This window comes from Pyrus communis, chromosome 10 (assembly GCF_963583255.1).
Source record: "Pyrus communis chromosome 10, drPyrComm1.1, whole genome shotgun sequence".
Lineage (NCBI taxonomy): Eukaryota > Viridiplantae > Streptophyta > Magnoliopsida > Rosales > Rosaceae > Pyrus > Pyrus communis.
In genome coordinates, this window is record NC_084812.1 from 1,592,844 (window position 1) to 1,606,317 (window position 13,474).

The 13,474-nt window shown below is 34.0% G+C and overlaps 1 protein-coding gene across 1 annotated transcript; it reads right to left on the bottom strand.

Moving 5' to 3' along the window:
• Positions 1-7,794: 7,794 nt before the first annotated feature.
• LOC137746792 (umecyanin-like) lies at positions 7,795-8,447 on the bottom strand. Its single transcript, XM_068486798.1, has 2 exons — positions 8,255-8,447; positions 7,795-8,102 (listed from the first exon to the last, which is right to left on the bottom strand). Exons 1-2 carry the CDS (start codon positions 8,445-8,447, stop codon positions 7,795-7,797), a joined length of 501 nt encoding a protein of 166 aa, XP_068342899.1.
• Positions 8,448-13,474: the final 5,027 nt, after the last annotated feature.

Sequence of the window (13,474 nt, forward strand, 5' to 3'; positions counted from 1 at the left end):
GAGAAGCTTTGCTGATACTTTGACAAATGATAACAAGATTGTTTCCCCAGTTTTATACTGATACCAATTATTCAAGGAGGTCTAGAACCTAATGACCAATTTACAATTGACGTGGACCCAGTTTGATGTAATTAAATGCCGGCGTATTTGCATGCCCTTAGTTATATCTTTTAGTGAGATTATTTGCTACTTGTCTTGAAAGAAAAGAACACAAACCAATAGTATACTCCATTTGTATTTGTTAATTTTGCATAAACCAATACAGATGGGATGGTAGGATAAAACACTAATTAACTTGTTAATTAATAAATGAAATCTTATTATTCATGATTTTTTATAAATTTATTTGTACAAAAGACCCTACTATGCAATCCTTTTGATTTTATAATGCAGCCAAGAGAAACGAGCTTGAAATGATCCACGATCTTCAGCCTAATTAACACGTTTTTGACCATTTGATCTAGATAGTTATCTTCTAAAAGACCTCTTTATTAGCCCTGCATATAATTTGATATAGTTTTAATTAAAACCCAGCTAGGATAAAAAAGTCAGACTTTCTGAACTTTTCATTATCTAGTTCTTGCCTGGAGATTGCTCCACCCCGATTCTATGTGACCAAATTTATAAGGATATCATCATTTTTGCCATGACGCTATGGAGATTGTCTTAGCTTTAATGATAACAGAAATTTGATGCCGCTACTAACTTTATGTAATTCAAGGGGCAATTTGTTTTAGGTCTCAAATAATTTTGAGAAGGGGTAAGGGGTGTGAGGATATAACGGTAAAAGATTCCTATATATGTAAAAGGAAAAACCTTGCAATTGCTTATAAGAGGTTGGGCTACTCAAGGTTTTCCCTTTCACCGATGTGAGATTATTTTACCTTCACATCCTCACAAGGGACCTCTCTTACCTTCACATCCTCACAAGGGGACTCTCTCGAAAGAGGTACTCTCTATGGACTCTCTATCACCTTGCAGTTTAACTTTAATTTTCGTGTCAACGTCCAAAATATGAGGTGGCAAATAATCTATAGAGAGTTCCACTTTTGAGAGATCTCCTTAATTGGAAAGGAAAATTGGTTTTATTTGTCTTAATTGAAGAAAATAATTAAATTAATTGATGTATCGTAAAAAAAAGAAATGATACATATACGAATATGAAGTATTTATTGATCTAAACTAAAATTTCTGTTTTGTTCATGAGCATGACCATTGCATATTATTCTTTCCACGATGAAGATCATATTAGTCCCATATTACTGCTGTGGAGTTCGGAGAGGAAATTTCCTTCTATCTTATTTGTCTCACATTAGTTAATTTGAAAAGTTTCACACACCTTATAACATCAGGCCCATCTTACAATTAGAGAGATGAATCATGGAGAGCATAAAGCTTGGGTTATTAGGGGCACTTGGACTCTAATAATTAAACTCAATAACAATTATTTTATTAATTTTGGATTTAATTAATTAATTAATTAATTTTTAAACCAACAAACTCATCATTTTGAATGAAATCTGAGATGACGAAAGAATATCATAGCAGTACACACCCCTTATGAGAAGATGCCTACCAGACGACACATACCATAGGTTCATACCTGTTGTGAACATGTATATGTACATTGTATCTACATCTATTTGCATTGCATTTAGAGCACAGAAAAAAACGAATCCTTTCTTCTGAAATACCCAAACCTTCTCGCTGAGAGAACCACAAAGATATTTGTCAAAAACTAATTTTTCCGGTGCTGGAATCCTAGTTTAGATCGTTGAATTTTGATGAAGCAGATGCCTACAAAAGTACAAGCATAGAGTAAGGGCAAATTTATGTTTTAAGGATCTTGCGGTATGCAAGCCTCGAACTTCACTTCGTTTGTTTAAATATGTCTTTTTTATTCAACATACAGTGTTGTCATTGATTTGTTTATTATCATATTTGGATATATATATATATATATATATATATATATATATATATATCATCGATTGTCGATAAATATCCAAATTGCATGATGACCATTCTAACAAACACATGTACACCATCTCGGTCTATGAAGGAAATAATAATTTCCGCATTGAAATAATATATCAAATATTGATAAATAAAATTAATAAATCATAAGAAATTCAAAGTTTGCTACCTTATTTTGTGTGTGTGGGTTGGTTGTGTTTAAATAAACAAAAACATTGGGATGAATAGTAAACCTAATTAGAGAGTCAAGATACATGGAACCATCGTCTTAATTTCAATATTGTAATTTCCTACCAGATACACAAAGACAAACTTGAGTAGGTGAAAGTCGACGCAGAAAACAGGAGTCATTATTAAACCCAAACTAAGATATCTTTGCAAATGGGTCGTTATCAAATACTTGTCAGCTTAATAAGAAAATTATATACAACATCGCATGCTGTGGAGTCTAGAGGAACTGGCCAAATCAACCTTCGGTTGCAGGGCTTTACTAGCTCAGTTCCATTCATTTTTTTATTATGTACATTAATATTAGACGAATGTGAAGAAAGTTGAAATTCTGCATCAGGGACCTTACACGTGTTTTTAAAGAATTTGACTACTTTTCATATTATTAATAATTAGTTTTATGATACAATCTTAATTTTTTTCATGATATCAGAATCACGTTACCAACGTGTTCCCATGACATTAAATATGTTGTTAACGTTCTAAGCTTAAATGACCATATGATCCATACATGTGAACAAATTGTTGAGAGTGCAAATCTCACGCTAGAGAATTCATAGACCTTGCACATCTTTATAAAAAATTGAGCTGCACCCTATATTATCTATTAATTTTACAATGAAAACATCAACTTAAGCACACTTCCACAAAATGAATTGAAGAAACATAAGACCAATGTATCGATTAAAATGTTGGGTTCCAAGTTTTCATTTTAAGGACACTATACGTGGAAATAATTCAGTACGTATTTCTTAGAACGTGACAACAAGACTTCTAGAAGAGCATATATTTTATGAACCTCATGTGCATTTCATGAGCAGTAGATGAGCAGGGCATGTTACGCTTCAGAACCTTCCTACCGAACATCTCTTTAATTTAAAGGAAAACTAATGAAAATAACTTGAAAATTTTGAGTTTTAACGATAAAAACAAAATAAAGGATAAAGTGAATAGTATCATGATTGATTTTTTAATGTAAAAATATGATTTTTCATTAAAATGAACAGTACCAATAACTTTTCGTTAAAATTCCTTTAATTTAATGATTTGCCAAAGTTTTCCAACAAGGCGGCTTCTAGGGCTCAAGAAATATGTATATGAAACTACCCTCGTTTAAATAGTCTGTAATATTGACTTCATTTGTTAGGTGTCAAATAATGCACCCATCATGATGCGACAACAAGTTTAATATTATTGATCACCAATTAGTCAATGACAAGGATAGAATTGGTGCAGAAGAGTATTGGTAGAAAACGGAAAGAGATCATTTCCGGATCTCTTCCTCCAAAATTCAGGAATCAAGTGATTCGATCATTTGAAATTTCATCTAATAATAAAAAATTATTATAGCTTTTAATAGTTTTTACTAACTTCTCTATTTTTAACCGTTGGATCGAATTTTAAAGATCCGGATCACTTGATCCCTGAGCTTTAGAGGAAGAGATCCGGAGAGGATCTCTTTCCGTAGAAAACTACCAGTGACTGCTTCTGTCACACCCTAATTTAAAATAGGTACTTCGCTCATGCATGCAACCTCTGCCAATGAACTAGATTTGGATGAAACATTTCAAGCAGTTTAGGAGAATACAAGCCTATGTTAGCAAAGCTATCTGTAACAATATTCTCCTCTTGAAAGATGTGAGAACAACAAAAAGTCATTTCGCGAATGTGGGCTAAACAAGTAAATCATTATGTACGAAGAAGCAAAGGAGGAACAAAATCATTCGAATGGAAACACGAAAATAACATTAGAATAGTCACTTTCTAACCAAAGACAACCCCAACCCCTATGATAAGCAAATTCTACACCAATAATTATTGCATAAAGTTCTATGAAGAGAGAATTGTGATGGCTAATATTACGATTTCTTTTAGACAAACCATCCATATGTTTATCCAAGGATATCAAGGAGGGGACCATAGCACGAGATGAATACTAGGGACGTTGTGAGGAATATGCCGAATCTAGAGAAGAAATGACACAAGTATCTAAACACTGGGAGTAATCCTACTATGGATGCGACCAGAAATGATAGACATGCAAAGATGATGGAAAAAGATTGAACATCCCTGAAAAATAAAGCTTTCCAAATAGCCGAAATCGTAGAAAGACCGCAAAGACTCAAAGATTGTGCAACTGACAAGAAAAGAGCTTACACATAAAAGCATCCCAAAAATAGCCAAAGAATCTAAAAAAGATAAAGATTTACAAAATTGGCATGCTAACCACTTCCAAGTTGCTAAGAAAATTGACGGCTTAAAAAAAGATGAGTAGTAGATTCCTCAAAAACATGACAAAGGCAATAAATAAAAGCCAAAGAAATATCATGTCGTTGTATGTAACCTCCGTGGGAAGTTTATCATGAACAAGACGACAATCCAAAATAGATAGACAAAGCAGAATGAATACCACCAAATAATTTGTGTCCTAGCACAGCTACTATGTCTTATTTGAATTAGATCACAACTAGAAGAAAAGGAAAATTTCCTAGAAGGTGATGACTCCCAAATGAATTTGTCATCAGTCGTTGTCAAGGGCAAAGGATGATGCGAAATTTTTAGTATGGGATTAGCGACATGAACTAAATGTCCTGTCCAAACCAAGGAACTCAATCTGACTAGTCCTAACAAGTGATGATTTAGGCGAGTTGCGGTAATACAGAGGATGCAAGAGTTATCCAGAATGATTGGGCGTAAAGCGTCTTAGGTGGCTTTTTAAGTCCTCCATCAAATCCTAGGGCTCAACCCTGGATTGTCCATTAATTTACTTAGCCTACACCTGTATTCTAACTCCCTATTAAACAATATCGAATTGAACTGCCATTTTTCCGTAGAACTTTCTTGCCCCTATTTACATGAAAATACAATAGATGAATAGTCATTCGATGAAAATCATTTGCCATAGGCGGGAATAAATCCATATAATCCAGCAAAGACCAACTCTGAGCTTGAATAACATTTGAAACCCGAGAAAAAGCTACAGGAGAAATGAGTAGAGATAATGAAGGGCAAATAATCGGCTCACCCAACCCTTTACCACATCAAAAAGAAACTAACCTTCATCTCCAATAAACCAATGACTATTGCTATTCAAAATAGGAAAAACACACTTCAAACCATGCCACATAAATGACCACAAATAGACATCTTGTTTTTTTTGCAAGGCGCAAGAAGAAAATGCTTACGGCAAGGAACCCCACAAAGAAGAATATTGTAAAGCATCACAACCAATATTGAGCAAAGCCATCGAGTTCAAAATAGCTAAATCATGAAGATTAAGGCCACCTTCCTGGTGAATCAAGTTACTCATTCCAATTGCAAGCCTGAGTTCTGCCTAACAAGTAAAAAGAAAGAAAAAAAAAATTATTTAAGAAATCTTGTACACAAGCAATAGTATCCAATCTAATTAACAATATCCCAACATTGACTAATAGAAAAAAAACAAGGGAAACCATCAGGTCTCGGAGCACTTGAAGGTTCCATGAAAATTTGAAAAAACAACATTTCTAATTTCATCAATTGAAGGCAAACAAGAAAGAGTAGAAGTTTCGTTCTTCACCAACCATAGACGGAATGACACTAAGATCCTAAGCTGCTGGCTTAAATATGATATCTTTACACGTGTTAAATTTTATGTTAGCATGATTGTTATCATTTGTCAAGAAGTAAAGGAGTTATATTTGGGTTATAGAAATATGTGAAAATTAGTTTTTGTATAGTTGAATTTATTGATTGTGAAATTAGTTCCAGGCGAGTTTGGTGTGTACATTAGAATAGGATATCAACTGGATAAATTTGTTGATTTGGGTGATCTGGGCCAAAGATCAATGAATTAAAGAGCAAGGGTGTTTTTGAATTTGGAGGTTTTGCAGAGGTTATATCATATACTAAAAAATTTGAGACTACAGTGGTAAAATGTATGGTATGAGACATGCATGTTTGTTTGTTTTAATATATAGATTAACAGGTTAGGTGGAATTAAAGTACATTCTTGCATTATATACTACTCATAAAATATTATGTATAAATATTAATCACATAGGACTTTGGCCCTATTGAATTTTTAGATTACCCCTTAATAATTTTGTTACAGGAGGTGAGACAGAATCTTGTGTCTGACTTGAAAAAAAAAGAAAGTTTCTTGTAGATAGTTTTGGAGTTTTGTTGTAGAAAACAAGTTGAGAGAATGTTGTTATTTCCTTTCCTTGTAATGAACTAAGTACATTATATTTTGTTTAATGAAGTGTTTCCGTTCAATACTAGCACCTATTATTAGTTAAATTTAATTTATCCTTTAAATCACGTCTTAAATCAATTTAGGGTGTGTCAGCTTCAACTGAAGGAGAGATTTTTCAGTGTGATCGGCACAAAAGGTGGTATATCACGTGTTATTATATAAATGGTGGAATATGTGTGCTGAAAAGTTAATAATTTAAAAATTAAAATTTTCCATCACTTATATAAAAACACGTGTGGTATACCATCTATATTCCAGTCACAATAAAAAATTTCTCCAACTGAAGATCGATAGCACGCTACCGACTATAGCATCCTAGGATTCGTGAAACGATATCGATCAGCAGCGATCCCACCTTCCCATAACACCATAATATATATTCTACAAAATATATTTTTGGTGCAAAATCTCTTATAATTATATTTCAAACACTAGAAAAACAATGACATAAAATATAAAACTAAATAATTTAAATTTAAATGGAACAGATGTCTAAGCATATTGAAGAGCATGTTGAGAAGCATAAAGCCGGTGTCAAGGTCCAAGGATTGTAGATTTGGGCTCTGGCATCGGAATCAGGCCTATAATATGTCGCTTCAAATAGAACAATGCGTAGATCATTGGCCACCAGCTTTGCTCATGACAAAGGGGCAATGTTAGAAAAATTCATTTGTTTATTTTCGTCACTATAAATCTGTTGTGGGATGTCTACACAACTTTGGATTTATGTAGATTTTTGCAAGAATGATTTATGAATGATGTATTAAAAGAAAGGCATTTGGATTGTTGAAAACATTATGGAATGGGTCGTACAAGGTGTCCACATAAAAATAAGCTTATTTGAGAGATCCCTTGTAGGTCCAACTCCACAATGTTTTTTTTTTCCAGGAATAGAACCATCCGTCTTTTAGATATTCTCTAAAAAAATCATATTTACCAAAAAATCATCAAAATCCAAAACCATATAAGTGTTGGATTAAATAATAGTTATTTAGTGGTTTTTAAAAAAAATAGTATTAGCGTTATGCAATAAGTAGACTTTGCACCCTTGCCACATAATTTGTGACACACTTCTGTGATCTAAAATTTGATCGTCTAATTTGTTGATGAATTCCTTTTACTATCGTAAAAACTGCAAATGCAAGAGAGGAAGAAATTAAACTAGAAATCTTTGAGCCAAATATTAGTAGTGGCTACGTTGCATAAACTAAAATTTATTATCCATGTGAAAAATTATCAAAGAGTGGGTACATAAACATAATCATAACTTTATTAGGGGTTCTCGATCGTAGCCGATACGAGCCAAGTACACAGTTAATGACTCTTCAAGACCTCATGGATGGTTATTGAAATCATGATCTTTTGCCTTGCTTGACCTTCATAGACACAAATTTGATGGGGATTGTCGCATGAGCCTGAACAGCAGCAGTTGGACTTGGGCATGGGGGAGTGGCTGAAGACGGAGCAATGTAAATAGCTACCTTTTGCCCTCTGGGGCAGTGCCCGTCAAAGGTGCTCGTGAAATAAAACGTGTCGCTTGCGAGAAATTTAAGCGTTGATGGTTCATCGAAATAAAACAAGGGATTCGAGGTGTTACACGCATCAAAATCGTCCTTGGTTACCATAGCCAAGTCTTCTTCTCCTTCAGTGAAGTTAAATACTGCATGTACAAACAACAATATGTATAATTAGTCTAATTCTATTTTGTTTTAGTATAATCATGATCCATGCAGCTAGATCATCCAAATTAATTCAAAAGAAAGAAAAAGAAATTCAGAAGTATAAAATCCAAGAGGTAATTAACTAGTTCACCTAGAATATCGTTAACGAAGAAGCTATGCTTGGAAGCCCAGGCAGCATAATAGCCAGCTTGGGGAGGAATAGCCCAACCCAACTCGTCGCCGACGGAATACAATGCAGCTTCTGTTGTAGGTAGCACTACGGATATTGCTACGATTGCTATAGCAAGGACCATCACATTGTTCATGTTCATGGTTCTAGCCATCTTTTCTATAATATTGTTGTCCTTGTGTATTGTTCTTGACCTTACAACAACTTAATGGTGTCTGAATTTATAGAGCTGAGAGTTCTTGAATTTTAGGATGCGGGTGAAATAGACCAGCCAAATATTATAAGTTGTTTCATCAATTGTATAAATCAGCTGTGACATCCGGCAATTGCTAGCTGTGTGTGGAGCAGCTAGATTATTAATTGATAAATTATTCATGTAATGATAGGTCGATGTTAACTATATGTGTCGATTATGTAAAAGAATTTTTAGATGATAATTCCTAAACACAAACAGTACGATTTTAATAGGCTTTTTCTTTTTCTTTTTCATTTTAATAATTATATGACAAACCTGCAGGCCTTGTAACCCTAAAAACGAACGGTTACGAGTAATTGTAACAGCAATGTGATATAAGTTTGGTTTTATATAGCATTACTTAACCTTTAAATTTCTGGTTGGATTCTTGTCTCGAATGCTATAATGATAATGCAATACAATACAACAAAAGTTTCAATTTCAAAAGAGTGCTCTTTTCGGTATGACATTTATACTTTCAACAATATGTAATATTATGCATCTGGCTATGTACCTACCATAACTATTTAGAAGCGTCGAGGACCAATAATTATTGCATTCTTTAAAGAGGTAAGACCGTAAGATTTTAGTTATCTTTTCAAGTTTAGAGGTATTTCGGTTTCCTTATGGTCGCAGGATCAATCATTCTTTCCTGATGAAGTAGAAAGTTTGTGCATTAGTTCTTAAACAAATAACTGACTTTCTAGATGAAGTACTTGAGACTAATACATGTGACGAACATCATGAGTTTAATTTATTTTTAAGCATTGGATCACAAAACAACTAAATTCAATTTGTAAAATGTCAATTACGTTCATTTCAGTTTCTTGCCTTTTTGTATCCAGTTAGGAGTTTAAAAGATTTTAAAAGAGTTTACTAATTTAAGGGTATTCAATCAAGATTTTAAATAAATCCACGGAAGTCCATTGGTAAATCAAAATTTTAAAGAAGTTCATAAAACTCCATAAAAATCTTGATGTATTTAATCAAAATTTTAAAGTAGTCCATAAAACTCTATGTGTATTCAATTAGGAATTAATTTTAAAGTATTTTTAAAAAATTAAGGATTTAATTTGATGGATTTAGAAGGATTTTATAGTGTATAAAGTCTATGAAACTCCACTAAAACTCCATCAAACTTCACGAGGAGCTGCATCAGGAGAAGCAAGTAACAACAAGAGCTTCTTCCCCCTTTGAAAACTATGTCCCTCAAATATGTGCACTTTTGTCCCAACACTCTTTGCTTCCTAACCCATTACAGGCCTTCTTCCTAGCCTATTTGCTTCCTAACCCGTTACAGGCCTTCTTCCTAGCCTCGTGGGTTAGTGCGGAAGCCTGATTCCATTTGGTTCCTGGGTTCGAAGGTGAGTGATGGTGATCATTGCATATATATACCGACTGTTTATTCTTGACTGCTGCTGCTGTCTCTTACAGTACTTGGGCTTCAAGTACATCGTCAAAATCGTATCCCAACCCTATCGACTGTATGGCAGCTTCCGTCTCTGACGTCACCCCTTTCTTCCCGCTCATCCAACTGCGCTCATCCTTCTCTCTATATTTTCCTCTCACTTTCCCATCAACCAAGCACCTTCACCAGCATGATGGATTGCCAACTACTCATCCTTCTCTGAGTTCTCTCTATGTTTTCCTCTTACTTTCCCGCGTGACGGATTGCCAACATGCCATGTATTTGGCTTAAATGGGTATGAAGATAAATTTACAAATTAAATTAGATTTGTAAGTGTAGTTTTAGGCAAAAAAAAGTTGGGTTTAAAACGATATTGATAGTTCTCCTTAATACTTCCCTGCTTTATGGAGAATATTTGTGTTTGGTTTGGTGGAAATTTGAAAGAGGAGCAAGAACGATAAAGAGTTTTGTGTGCATTGCATAGAACCCAAGAAAAATCACCAAGATTTGGGCGTAACCATAATTATAATATAGAATTGGTACAAAAAACAAATTAGGAAATATACTTGCTTGGCTAACAACAAGGAAATACAAGGACTTTATTGTTACAGACAATTTAATTTCTTTTCCCCATCTAATTAGACAGGCAGAAATTCGAGCGGCAGGGCCTGAGGAGCTTCCGTAACACTTGGACTTGGACTAGTAGAAGAGGTGGACGACATGGTTGAAGAGTCACGGACACGAACCGCTACCTTTTGCCCTTTCTTGCAATGCCTGGGCAAGCTGGAGGTGAAATTATATATACTACTTCCACCAAATTTGATTTTAACTGGATCCTTCCTTAGAAATAAGGGATCTTTAGTGTTGCATTTGTGGAAATTCTGCTTTGTTACCAAAACTAAGTTCTGTTCTCCTACTGCGAAATCAAACACTGCCCAAAGAACGCACCATGTCATCGTCATCATCACAAAATTTAACCAAATTTCAGTGAATATATTTTCAACGGAATAAAAGAAGAGAAATAGCTAAAATGATCAGAATCCAATTCTCAATTGTTGAACTAATCAAAATTAAATATTTTTTTGCAACTTTTTTTTTTTAACAAACGATATTATCTATTCTAAGGGGGGAGGGGGTAGGCTTAGTCTCACAATGGGCTAGCAATAATGTGATTCAAATTAGCCTTTAGTGAGAATCGAACCTAAGACCTCTCACTTACAAGTGAAGAGAAATACTACTAGACCGTAGTACTATTAAATATACACAACATAACAATCAAAGATTGATGACGTAATATTAACGACATATTGAAAAACTAAGCAATTGAGATTTGAAAAATGATCATTTTGGCCAATTTTGTAAAAAAAAAAGAAAAAAAAAAGAAAGAAAGATCTAAACTGGAAGATATAGAGAAGTTAACCTATAACATCGCCATTTACAAAGCTGTACTTGGCTGCCCATGAATTATAATCGGCAGCGCCACCCGGAGGAATGGTCCAACCCAACTCGTCTCCAACTAAAAATTCTCTACCTTCTGCTCTAAGTAAAAAAATTGCTGCCATTGTGTTTGGGCCCAAAATAATATTGTTCGGCCGAGCAGCAGGTTGTGCTCAGCCCAAAGTAATTAGCTTATTAGTTACTCGGTCTGCGTGTCAAGTAGGTTTTGTAATTTTTAGAGTCAACACATTGCTACAACAAGAAGCATATCATTCATAGTAATTTTAATCATCTTTCAAGTTCTCTGTCTTTGTGTTCTAGCAATTGTATGGAAGTTATGATATTTCGGATTTATAAGGGAAACGATCTTAAACCTCAGGAAGACGGCCGGCCGGCCAATTGGTCGTTCAGAAGGGGCCGGATCTATAAATATTCTCTCATATATGCATGGCATTGTGTGGTTGGGTGACATCGTCCGGCAAATCCAATCTCTATATTGGTGAAGTTTAATTGGCACATTATGATCTACGGGTAGGTGAACTTCGATATTTATTATGTCAAAGTATATACTGAAATTTTTTAGTGAATTGTTATTGGTACTCTAAAAATCTCATGTGCACTCCAAATTTTTTATAATTAGAAGAAAAAAAATACATTTCCAAGGAGTGTAGAATGAGATTTTTTCAATACTAATAACAATTCCCAAATTTGAATGATAAATAATATAGATATACCTGCTGCTAGCCAAAGTAACTTAGTTGGAGAGTGGAGACTACTGATATAAGTAAAATTCTTATAACAGACTTTTGTAGTTGTAATTAAATATAAACAATTATTGCTAGTATGTAAATAAGCATATTATCCTTTTCTCTTTCTTTTTGCTGCATTTGTGCGTTAAACCAAGTGGTTAGAGCACCTAAGTTCAAATTTCACTTCTCAAAATTTAGAATGATTTAAATTATCACTCTTCTAAACATTTTACCACAAATATTGACAAATTAGGGCAATCATAAGTATTTCTAACGGCTAAAGGCATAAGCCACTAGGTACATACCAAAACTCGTTGTACAAGAGAATTTTTTCATTGCATCCGAAGCACAAGTGGTATACCATGTATCATTTTATATATACAGAGTATTTTATATTTTAAGTTGTTAATTTTTACTGGTCCCATCTTGGAAACTAAAAAGAACAATACTTGGCTATTTAAAGATGAGTAGGAACTCATACTCAAAATTTCTCTAAATTATTCGTTGTCAATTTATAGAACTTTATGTTTATAATCAAAACTGCTCATATTATAAATTACTCTATAAAGATCGTCTCTGTAAAACATCAGTTAAAACTAAGGTTGTTTAGTCATCAAACTGTTTAAAAACAAATGAACAATATTGGTAAAAGTATTACAAACCATCTATGTATTTGCTACAATAGATTGACTAAATGACCTTAGTTTTAACTTATTTTTTGCAGAGATGAGCGTTACAGTGTGATTCATAGTATGAACAGTTCTGATCATAAGCACAAAGCTCTATGTTTAAAACACTAAGAGTTTTGAGTAGGTGTGATGACCCGTCCCTAATTTTATATGTAATTTCTCCCCAAGTATGTGAATTGACATTTATACCCTTGTTGGCAAGTAACGTGGACATATTTATTTGTTCTTAAATTATTTTTCTCGCTATCGTAATTAAATTGTACTCGTCACTACGAACGCGTGTTAGACTCGAATCGGACTTGTAACGTTAAAGTTACGCTCCGTCAAAGTACGAGGATAATGGGTAGATTTGTATACGCGTGTGTATTAAATTATCTGTGTTAAAAACACTGTGCTGGATAGATTTTCTAATTCCTTCTACTGTAGGAAATATGAAAAACCCTATCCCTAATTTCTTTTTAACCCAACCCGTGCCTTCCTTTGTCACTCACCAATCAAACTTTCCCATTTTCACTCTCACCAATCACATCTCTTTCTACTTCCCTGCACCAAATCAAAAAAAGAGAAAAGCTCTCTATCTCCCTCCCGAAGTCTCTCCTTCTCTGTAATCGCCATGAACAAGCACCAAAGCTTGTAGATCGAGCCCAAAAATCACACCATTGT